General features: G+C 44.4%; 3 protein-coding genes across 4 annotated transcripts; all 3 read right to left on the reverse strand.

Moving 5' to 3' along the window:
• Positions 1-1,648: 1,648 nt before the first annotated feature.
• Positions 1,649-8,035, reverse strand: LOC128307376 (histone deacetylase 6). The gene is made up of 9 exons (XM_053045179.1): positions 7,918-8,035; positions 6,351-6,911; positions 5,998-6,269; positions 5,737-5,929; positions 5,399-5,458; positions 4,355-4,632; positions 2,756-4,283; positions 2,600-2,687; positions 1,649-2,512 (listed from the first exon to the last, which is right to left on the reverse strand). Exons 1-9 carry the CDS (start codon positions 7,918-7,920, stop codon positions 2,169-2,171), a joined length of 3,327 nt encoding a protein of 1,108 aa, XP_052901139.1. The 5' UTR covers positions 7,921-8,035; the 3' UTR covers positions 1,649-2,168.
• Positions 8,036-9,221: 1,186 nt separating this feature from the next.
• On the reverse strand, positions 9,222-10,357 carry LOC128307009 (putative lipoyltransferase 2, mitochondrial). The gene has a single exon (XM_053044713.1). It carries the CDS (start codon positions 10,032-10,034, stop codon positions 9,309-9,311), a length of 726 nt encoding a protein of 241 aa, XP_052900673.1. The 5' UTR covers positions 10,035-10,357; the 3' UTR covers positions 9,222-9,308.
• On the reverse strand, positions 10,067-11,442 carry LOC128307008 (3'-5' exonuclease). Of its 2 annotated transcripts, none has more exons than XM_053044710.1 (3): positions 11,347-11,442; positions 10,442-11,231; positions 10,067-10,267 (listed from the first exon to the last, which is right to left on the reverse strand). In XM_053044710.1, exons 2-3 carry the CDS (start codon positions 11,204-11,206, stop codon positions 10,067-10,069), a joined length of 966 nt encoding a protein of 321 aa, XP_052900670.1. In that variant the 5' UTR covers positions 11,207-11,231; positions 11,347-11,442. The 2 variants fall into 2 exon arrangements, with proteins under 2 accessions (XP_052900670.1, XP_052900672.1); XM_053044712.1 differs by having other exon boundaries at positions 10,442-11,217; positions 11,347-11,416.
• Between the last annotated feature and the right edge of the window lie 207 nt (positions 11,443-11,649).

Consider the following 11,649-nt stretch of genomic DNA (forward strand, 5'->3'; position numbering starts at 1 on the left):
AAAGAAAGCAATCGTCAGCAGACGGTAAATTATAAATTATGTCTTACTTTTTTTCTTTTGGTCTGCTCGCGGTTGAGTTCCCTTTATGTCTACGTGATCATGCCACGACAAGGAACAGCTCCAATCTAAGAAGTCTTTCGTGTGCAAAGACAAGGAATGGAACTGTCTAGAAGACAACGTTTCAGAGCTAAGTTGTGTAACACGCGGAGGAAATTGTTCCTTTGTTTCGGTCCTCATCATTGTGTCTAGCTTTTCCAGTACTCTTAAATTTGTGACACTGCACGCAATAACTGACTAAACAATTTAAGACGAATTCGGATGATATAGCTTAATAACATTTGAATCTCTTGTTTTAGTTGTCTCGTGTGTTAATATTGTATAGAACCAACATACATATCTTTAACCTCCTTCTCTAGTTGCCCGCATCCGCTACCGAACAAAGCAACGTCTTGAAACCTAACACACTTTTTCTCTAGTTCATAGTTTCAACATCAATTTTAACAGAGAAAAAATGCGAACAAACGTGTACATAATCAAACGCATCAATTATCTAAATTTTAGTACACCGCTTAAAACAGCACACATGGAATGGCCTGAGGATAACTATTACTCACATTCCTACCTTTTGCTCTAGAATGCTAAAACACCTTCCCTTCCGTTAGATATCGCATTATTGATATAAATTGGTTCGAATTTTACTGGTAAAAGCAGATCATTGTACTAAAATTAACTGTGACAGAACGAGGGTAATAATCTGGTTCAATATCTTTTCATAGCCTGAACATTTATAACCCTATCCGGCCCGCTCTGAGCACCGAAATAATCATACTTGTAAAAAAGAAACCGATATTACCGCATGAAATCTGTCATTACGGGTAGAGCAACTGAAGTGGTGCTGGTCTGTGATGGAGAGGCACAAATGGTACAGAAAAAAAAACACACAACCCGTCGCCCAACCTATTTGCGAACACTAGACAGTTTACCACCTGTTAATAGTCGGGTTTGCATGACCTACGGAGAAGGTGAGAGGGTTTTTTTTTGTGTATTTTGAAAAGCACACATTAAGATTGAATTATTTGAAAGGTTGCCCCATTAATATACGTTCTGATTTGTACAGCACATCGTTGCAATTTGTTTCCTCTACTCTTCTACCCACGCTACACTTATCGGTACTTGCTGTATATTAATATTGTTAATAGCTTTATCAGTGGCATGCTTGAAATCGTTCGTTTTGGGTACGCTAATCGCTCACATCCCAGTAATAGTATAACAAATTAATGTAACTATAACAGGATTTTTTCCTTTCAATCACGCTATTTCACGTTTCAGAAAAATGCAATCCGTGACTGTAGAATTGTTTCTACTATCCGACGCTGTTCGCGAAAGGTGTGCCGACAACGGAGCTAAATAATTTTGATTTTTTCTTCCAAACAATGTACTATGAATTGACTTATACATATCTTCAATGTTGACAAATCTTCACAAAGAAATTCGTTTTTACAAAGCTGATTGACTCATGGATACAATTAAAAATACGTGGGATTTGCGTTCGGTAGCATAACCGTCAACTTGTAACTCATTAAAAGACATTTTGTGCACTGGGGAGTGATAATGAACGTTTGCAAAACCAGAACGAAAAGCCATCACTGAAAAGCTCTGTAACGCTTATAATATCGTCTTATAATGATGTTAATCCCTGATCTAATTTGAATAGAATAGATGAATAGCAAAATATCTAACAATGTGGAGGAAGAAAAGACTACCAAGATTATACATATTTTGATCATTAGAAATTGTTAAAACTATACACAATTAATAAAGGAAAACTCTTCCTGTCCGATGACCGTGGTAATAGATAACTAGTTATTCCTTTTCAGGATGCATTATTAAACTTATTTTTGGATCATTTGGTACTCAACGGATTTAATGCTAGGTAATTTGAAAATGTACTTTCTACTAAAAACAGTTAGCGCAAAACAAAAACATATAAATTAATAAGTTTACATGACAAGAACTGCTTCCCGGCTTGCTATCCTTCTAGTTCACTGTGGGGAACGGCACGATCCACGCGCCCATTACGCCTGCTACTTGAAATATCCAACGAGAATGTGTTTCAGCAAAAACAGCACGAGCACTCGAAAGATAATCTTCGAGATGTCCGGCCAATATCAGTCAGCCTTGCGGTTTTGGTTGCTGCTGCTTGCGCCGGCATTAACCACATCCAGCACCAGATCGCTACCGTACGACCACACGAGCGGTTCCTGGAACTTGTTCAGATGCACCAAATTTTTGTAATGATGCAGGGCTGGATGATCGATGTACGCATCGCAACCGTAGCACCATACGGACAGATCGGTAAAGCTGAGGGCCAGCGGATGGTCCGCCGTTTCAGTACCGTGCTGCAGCATATGCTCCTGCACGTACCGCCCACAGTACACGCCGTAGCACAGCAAACAGATCCAATTTTCCACCTCCGCACCACACTCACTGCACGGTGTTTGTGTGTCGATCGCTGAATGGGGAGGAAAAAAGGACAAGGAATCAATTTACTTTCGTACAGAAAACGAAAACACTATGGAATTAAACTAGCTTCTCTTACCTGACGGAGCAGTTTCCGGTCGTAGCAGCTTCAGGTGTGGACAGTTTTTGCGCGGTATAACAGCAAACATTTCTTCGTTTTGTAATGCCTTAACCAAAGAGGGAGGGTAAATAGTTTTAAAGCATGGAAAAAACCTCACACCGTGTTGTGCATTACCTCTAGATTAGCTTCCAAGAAATCGGTTAACGTTGGTCCACGCTTTTGCACTGCGGAGGAGGATTCGCCGGAACCGGACCCAGCCGCATCGGATGCGGATGAGGATGAAGGCGTTGAGGAGGATTGAGTAGACTGTTTGGAAGATTCCGCATCATTCAAACTCATCGCGTCGAGAGCGTCAATCAATTCGACGGTGTGCTCCGTACCGCTAGACAGTGGCTGACAGCTCGGTAGCTTCTTGTTGAAGCACAGCGATCGCCAATACTTTTGCTGGACCGTTAGTACGCTTCGGAGCGTTTCGAAGCAGGACGCATTTGGACCGGTGGTGGTACGTGAGCTTCCGGGAAGGAGCATTGGTAACGGATCGCCCAGCAGCGCCTTCGTACACATGGCCACCGCGTGCGAAATGGAGTTGACGTTGTAACCGCCCTCGAGACACACCACTATTCGTCCGCCTGCCAGCGACGACAGCCAGTGGGTAAAGTGACCGTACGCTTCCGGTGTAACGCGGCATCCACCGAGCGGGTCACCGATGGCCGCATCGAAACCGGCCGACACGAGCACCAGCTCCGGATCGAACTCGTACGCTATCGGCAGTATGATCGAGTGGAACGCTGCCACGTATTCCGGGTCGCCCATACCCTTTCGATTCCAGGGAATGTTCACGTTGAACCCTTCGCCCGGTCCGCTTCCCACGACGGTGTAGTTCGCGTCGGTGCTGTTCGGGAAGAACGACCCATTGTCGTACCGGTGCACGGATATGTACAGCACGCGCGGATCATTCTCGAAGATGTGCTGCGTACCGTTACCGTGGTGGACATCCCAGTCAACGATCAACACCCGGCGCAACCCGTAATGCTCCACGGCCTGTCGGGCCGCAACGGCAATATTGTTGAAAATGCAAAAGCCGTGCGGTGTGTCCGGTTCGGCATGGTGCCCGGGCGGACGCACGATACACATGCCGGACCGTACCCGTCCACTGAGCACCTCAGACACAACTTCCAGCACGGATCCGGTCGCCATACGGGCGCTAGCGTTCGTACTCGGATGGAAGTAGATCGAGTTGTACTGGTTGGCTGTTTGTTTCATCGTGTCCGACGATTCGCACAGCTGCTCGATCAACTGGATGTGCTTCGGATCGTGCACCAGGCACAGTTCCTCGGTCGTGGCCGGCCGACCGGCAACCCGCTGCATGCGCTTTGCCAGCTGGTAGTCGATCGACAGCCGCTGCATTATCTTAGCGATGCGTTCCGGTTGCTCTGGGTGCCACTTTTCCTGGCTGTTTCGATGCTCCAGCATTAACTCGTCGTACACAAAGCAAACGCGGCTCGCCGGTACGCTCAGATCCGTGTTGAAGCGCAACCGTTGCAGATGCTCCCGGATGCGGGTGCGCTCCTCGTCCGACTGTACCGGATAGCAGTTGCGCGTCTCGTACTGTCCCGGCTGGGCTGGTGGTTCCGGTGGAATGTAGGATTTGATCACTTTATGGAAATTATCCTGCGGATTGGTATTGTTGTAGTCCTCCAGGCTGCAATGGGAAAGGTGCATACATTGAATCTTACACCCAAACATCACATGTAGAACGCCACATTTACTTACTCGTAAAGTTCATAAAACTGAAGACACTTCCAGTACTTTCGGTGGCTGTAGATACAGTTCAGGATGGACGTTTGCATGCTTTCCGATGGTGGTTGTAGCTTCTCCACCAGCGTAGGACATGGGTCGCCAAGCAGTGTCTTGAGCGTGAGTGCACATCCTTCGGCCAGGGATTCGAGACAATAGCCACCCTCCATCACGACTGCCACACGTCCTTGTGCCAGCGAGAGCAACGGACTAAGCAGGTGCGAGTAGAATGCTGGCGTTATTTCCATACAACCCTGGTGGAAAGGAGTTGAGATTAGTGTCAAAATCGTCACTGGTATGAGGTTTGGCTTGACATTTAACGAACATTAGAAGGATTAGAAGGATTAGTACTTTGAAAGATGAATTTTGGAAATTTTAATGTATCAGAAGATGAATAATGTGCCGAGTTAAAAAAAAGCGAGTGTAACTGCAAATGTGTCATTATTTCTATTAGCTCTTGTCAAATGATGTAATGAATAGTTGATGAACACTGTTATTTAAAGAAATATTTCTCCGATTAATGATTTGTACTTTTTACCACATTCCTAAGATTTTGTTGATAATAATCGATTTTTTCGATAATGCAACCATAACTCTCTCCTTAATAAATGGACTTTCGGCGAGAGAGAGATTTTAATTATTTCGCCAATAAAATAACCTTTTGCTAGTATTAGTAAAAGAGCGTGCAGTTATGTGTTAGCCAACTGCAACAATCATTATCGTGCCAGCCGTGATGGTGTGTACCGGGCTTTGTTATCGTATGAAGAAAGACACGACAATGGAACAAAACTGTTTGTATTAGACGACCCGCTATAGCGCTACCTTTTCGTCGCCCAGCGCAGAATCATAGCCAGCCGACACGATAATCAGCTCAGGATTGAACTTGCGTACGTAATAAAAGGTGACAGGTTTAACAGCAGGAGGAAAAGAAAAGCACACAGGACAGATACGGGAGGTGGAATAGAAAGAAAAGAAATGGAAGAAAACAACACCGATTAGTTAACTATGTCAAACACACACCTCTGGACATCCGTATGCAGCGTCGTACCCAGCTGATACGATTATCAACTCCGGTTGGAACTGGAAGAAATGACGTGGAAAAGAGAAAGAAGTTTATGCTCGAAATACAACAAAACAAAAAACAAATCGATAGTACCATCGAGAACGGTCTACCATAAAAAGTTGATTGTGGCTCCGGAGGAGACACTTTAAGTGATAACGTTTAATTTATGCACTGTATTATGCTGTAATGTAGATTAGACACAAAGCAAATGGTTCTTCACCGTCATCACAAGCTTTCTTTCCAGAAAGTGTCGCATCCTTCTTTGGGGGAACCTGCTTCTCGTTACGATACTTACCTCCGTTGTTACCGGTAGTAGAATTTGCTGCCAGATGGCAAGATAATCTCCATTCGTCATGCCGGTCTTGTTGAGCGGTACGTTAAAGTTGTACCCCTCACCCTTACCCTCACCGACGTAGTCGAAGTCGGATTCGCGGAGGTTCGGCCAAAACGTACCATGCTCGTAGCGATGGATGGAGAAGTAGAGTACTCTAAAAATAATTATGCAGACAGTTAGCAAATCAATTCAAGAACGCCCGATTGAACCAACAACACTAACCTGGGATCGGAGTAGAACATCCTTTGCGTTCCTTGACCATGGTGAACGTCCCAGTCAACGATCAGTACCTTACGAGCACCGAGATGATCTAGTGCGTGCTGGGCCGCAATGGCGACATTATTGAAGAAACAGTAGCCATTGTATTCTGCCGTCATGGCGTGATGGCCCGGTGGCCGCAGGATGGCCATCCCGTTCTGCACTGTACCATTCCACACGTTTTCGACGAGCTGTATTGTGCTGCCGACCGCAAGCACACTCGTCTCATAGGACGACTAAGGATCGAAAGGTATTAACGAGTAACATAATTTTTAATTCTCATCTTCACTGAGAGGTGTTTTACCTTAAACACTTACCGGATGTATGAAAATTGCGTCGTACTGGGAGCTTAACCGCTCCAGCGCTGTCTCATCCTGCGAACCGTGTGTTTTCGCCAGAATCTCTATCTGTTCCTCCGTATGCTTCGTCAATATCTCTACTCTTGTGGCTGGCCGCGGCGCTATAAACTGACACCGTTCCACCAGCTGTCCCAACGCAAAACGTTCCATTACGCGCAGATACCGCTCGGGACATTCCGGGTAGTTGCTGTCCCACAGACAGCGATGCAGTGCAAATCGATCGTCGTACAAGATACCGGTCGCACCGCGCTCAACGCCCGCCACGCTCTGCGCGTTGTGGAAGATGTCTTTCAGCTGGACATCAGTAAAGTCAGAACTGGTCGGTTGATCGGTACCGTTCGCGGACATCCTGAGTTTACCCTGCTTCTTCGCTTCCGCTATGCTAACCTTGCCGGCCGTCCGGTAACCACCGAAAAACTTTGCTCGCCGTACTTCCTTTTCCGCCTCGTTGGCTGCCTGTTGTGCACGTGTCCGTATCTTCGATTGCTTGACGCTGTTGCGTGTAACCACGTGTGGGTTCTAAAAAAGAAATCCACAGACATTATTTTTTCTATCACCTATGAATGCAAATAATACAAATTCATGAGTTACGATGTTTTTTAGAAGAAAACAAAGGTGAGTATAATATTTATCAAAAACGGAACCACCAACTACTGTGACTATAGGCGGATTATTCACAAACACACCTCTCTCTCTCGAACTCCCGATACTTTTTGCTGGCGCGTCGCAACACACCGCTGATTCCGATCGTTTCTCGGCGGGCTGTTAAAGCGTATTGATTTTGTTTCCATCGCTACGTAGTGTTTTTAATTTGGACAACTGTCTGATAAGACACCCGAGACTCGCGCCCCTTGCTTACGTGCCGTTTTCGTCTTTCGCAACCCAGAATGACCTGCTTAACGATTTAATCCAGTGCTTTTCAACTCTGAACACCTTAAACAACCCGTAGACAAGTGTGGTGCTATTAAATATCTATATGAAATTTTAGGAGATGGCTTTAATTGAGGTGTTGCAGCTGTTGCACTCGCATTGTTTTATAGAGAACTAAGAGAACAATTATAGAATTACAGAAAGCTTTATACGACTTATTGTTATAAGATTGGAACGTTTGAATAACACTGTCGAGAGAAGGGATTCAAAATAGGCAGCAAAATGGACTGCCTAATGTTTTTTGTGAGCAAACGTTTGTTACACTGCGATAGAATGTTCGCGCGGGAATCTATAAACCCTAGCTGAACGTTCTATGTGGGACAAGCTGAAACACTAAATATTGCCCTACTTCTTCACATACGAAGGTCAATTACCGAACGGTACGGAATTCGATATTATTCATGCATTCTCCTCATTAACATTAATGATTTCTATCGATTATAGAGCCAAAAGTGACACACTGCAGTGATTTTTTAGGTATCAAATTAAAGCACCCTCCAATGAAACGAATGGGGAGCCCCAAGATGAGGAGATTAACAACAATCGTTCGAGAGTGTGTCGCATTTTATCATCGTTTGTAGCTTTCTTTACCTACCATTTCTTTATTGTGGTGCTTCACAAATTGATTGTTGGTGGATAGCTGAATACTTTTTGCGCACAATTTCTCTTTAAAACGTTTCTATTAAAGCTGTTGTTTTCGCACACGTTACCGCTGCCGGAATGCTTTGGGTTGATTGATACACAGAGCCGTAGGTTAGCGAATATTCTTCCTGTGGTCGTAAATCAGCAGCAAGAAGGCCGATATTTTCTCGATGATTCGTTCGCTTTATGAGTCTTTAGACTTATTCCACACGGTCAACTCTACACTGTCGGATTTGGATGCGATCTGTTGTCCGTCCTTCCCGCTTTTAGGGCTGCGATGGCAGCTAGAACAAAGGAAAATATAAAAAACAACCCCCGCCATCGGAGTGCGCTGCGATTACTTCATCGTTTCCTTTTATGTAAGTTCCTGGGCGCGTTTGCCTGGGTGGGCGAAGCTGGTCCAAACGCATTGGCTAAATATGTCGCACCCGGCAGAAAACCCACGCAAAAAACCAGAACGAACGCACCAAAATCCCCCGAAGCGTAACCCACTTACCTGTGAAACACTCAAGCAGCAGCTGGACGGTTTTCTGGTCATCATGGAAGCAAATCGGCAAACAGGCGCCTAACAAAATCGTACCTGTGTCGGGTTCTGGGCAATAATTTAGAGACTCCTGACAGAGTTTACACTTCTTTCAATTTTGTAGACCAACAAGAATATTAACTCAAGCAACCATGTACACTACCGTTCTAAATCACCCTACACCAAACACCCATATAAACTCACAGAACCACATCAACTGTAAACAGTCTGTTGTTTGATGGCAAATTTACAACAATATTGTGTTTCAATGTAAAATAATATTTGGAAAAATGTAAGAGTAAATACTCTGCTAAAAACACCCAGCACAGAAACGCGCTGCCTAGCACGGACGATAAAAGGGAATGAAAAAAGGATACAAATAATTGAACTAGCCCAGTCGAGCAGCGCAAGTGCCCGAACAGTATGACATCTAACCAACACAACGATAAAATAGGTAGAATTTTGTTGGTGGCCATATTGGATAGTTGGCTGTCACAATTTAACTTTTGCGGAAACCACAAACAAAATCGTTAAAAAATTTACACAATTTCTAAATTGCTTGCGAAAAGAAGTTTTAGCCCGTAGTGGATAAATGTAATCAATGCTGTATGGCAATTTGGCTTGAACGATATATTTGGGCACATATTTCATTGACAAGATCTTGATAACTTTGGCAAAGGAAATAATTTAGCGGAAACGGCTTCTGTTGCATTTGCTGAAAATAATTTATTTTATATTTATTAACAATTTATTAACGCACACATTTCGTAATTAGCACAAACGGGTTTATTTAAAAAAATATATATGAAAGTGTTAACACTTCAAATGCCATTCATTAGATCGTTTCTGCTGCCTTCCACCAGCGGAATTAAATCGCACTCGAGCGTTTGGCGAAAACAATCGAGAAACTCTCCAGTAACGCTCTCGATCCCCAGATCCGGACGGTTTAGTTCCTGCGCGAGCGAAGTGACCGATTTGCCGACCAATCCACATGGTACGATGTGCTGGAACCAGCTCAGATCGATGTCACAGTTTAACGCCAGCCCGTGGGTTGTTACGTACCTACTTGCGTGGATCCCCAGCGCACAGATCTTCCTGTCCTCGATCCATACGCCCGTGTCGGCAGTTGTTTGGGCCCGCAAACCGTACCGTTTGCATAGTTCGATAATAGTCCGCTCGAGATGACAAACATACCAGCGGACGCTTGGTTGAAAGTGCTTAAGGTCGAGAATGGGATATGCGACAAGTTGTCCCGGTCCGTGGAACGTTATTAGTCCGCCCCGATTTGTGCGCACAAAGTCGGCACCCAGTGTTCGCAATCGTTGTTCGTCCGCTTCGTCGTATCCGCGTGTTCGTATACCGATGGTGTAAACCGGATCGTGCTCGGTTAGGATGAGAACATTGCGATAGGGTGGCATTTGAACGTTCACTTCATTCGGTGGATGTTTGGCATGCTGGAGTAACTGGTTTGCGATGGTTTGCTGAAGCTTTAGTGCTCGCTGGTAAGGAAGTTTTCCGGCGCGCAGGATATGTACTAGACGAGACATGGTGTGAAGAAGATGGAGATGTGCGGTTTAGGCTACGGCTCATCCGGTTTATACTGTTTAAGGTCGTTATTTTTGGTAGTCAGCGGTAACTTCTCGACGCCTGCAACCTGCTGTAGCTTCACTGAAATGTTTTTTTGTTCTAGTGTTGCGGCGTCTTCTTCCAGCATGCAGTTTTCAACATTATCTTTTTCCTTTTGCTTTTCCGCTAGATTAAGGTACAGCCTCTGGCCTATCTGTAATCGAAAGGAAAGCAACGAAAACAAACCAGATTACATCAAACTATTGAAAACAAAACATTTGCCGAGTGTTGCGTCATTTCTGACACTTTAGATGCTCTACAATCGCTAGACAGTGGAATGACTAAATAACATGAAATTTATACGAAGCGATTATTCTACGAAACATACATAAACATCGATGGCTGCGTAGAGTTTCTGATTATACGACAGTGGTAAAACGTTCCATTGGCTCATCCGTACACTTTTGTCCTTATTTATGCGTAGTTTCAGCACTTGCTCCACCAGACGGGCTAAACTCCAGCGACCGGTCGAACCATTTAGTTCGTTGTACCACTGACCCAGCTCCACGCATCGTGCTATCAGCCGATCGGCGTTCACCTCTGGGAAATCACGTGCCAGCTTACGGAAATCATTCTTAATATTGACGCCATGCAGCACCACCCGCGGGTGATATAGCAGCTCCGTCAACGCTGGCGGTAGTCGCTTTAGGCAGGAAATTTGCAGCAACAGACAATAATCTGTGTTGCCACAGAGCTGCATTAAAGCCGTACGGCCTGGGCCTGTAGTAAAGCTGAACGGCCACTCCAAATCGAACGCTATCGGGATGTCCTGGTCGGTTGATTGTTGCAAAAGTTGGTTTAACAAGTTATTGCTGTGGAACGCAATGTCCTGCAGGGTGGTGTAATATCCGATCGCTCCAGAGTATTCGATGAACGGAAGATATTCAATCTGCACAATAGGTTCTTTCTTCTCCTCCGATTCAATCTTGTAATTACTGCGTAAACGTCGTTTCGGTGGTTCGCCTTCCTCTTCCAGAGATGTGACATTCTGCGTTGCAATTGCGCATGCAGTTTCCAATTTTTCAGAGCTTTTATCCAATGGTTCGCGTTTTCGGGCTTCCAGCATCCAAAGCGGTAACTTTCTTTGCGACATTTTTGTGAAATCTATTTGTTTTTACCTTTTTGCGAATGGCGGTTTATGTTTCATGACGTTAAAGTAGATGAAAATACAACAATAATGAAAGCACTGTGAGAAGAGTTAGACTTACTTTAATGTTGTTACATTTGTTTTACCTTAGGGTTCTTTTTATACCAGCGATTTTTCAAATGAAAATATATCGTTTCTATTCAAGGCCCAGCGTCTAGAGCGTTGAGATTTATGAATGACGGTTGGCGGTGGAAGCTGTCATGGAGCGTTGTTGTGAATTGTGTGCATTGAAGCCTGTTAAGCACCGTGTACACGAAGCAATCTGGTGTTTGTAAACAAGGAGAAATAATATGTCAAGGAAAATAGGAAATATCTGCATGTTTGATTAGTTCCTACAAATAGAACAGTGGACCGTGTTTTTTAAATTTTATGATTCTTTATTTAGTAAA

This window comes from Anopheles moucheti, chromosome X (assembly GCF_943734755.1).
Source record: "Anopheles moucheti chromosome X, idAnoMoucSN_F20_07, whole genome shotgun sequence".
NCBI lineage: Eukaryota > Metazoa > Arthropoda > Insecta > Diptera > Culicidae > Anopheles > Anopheles moucheti.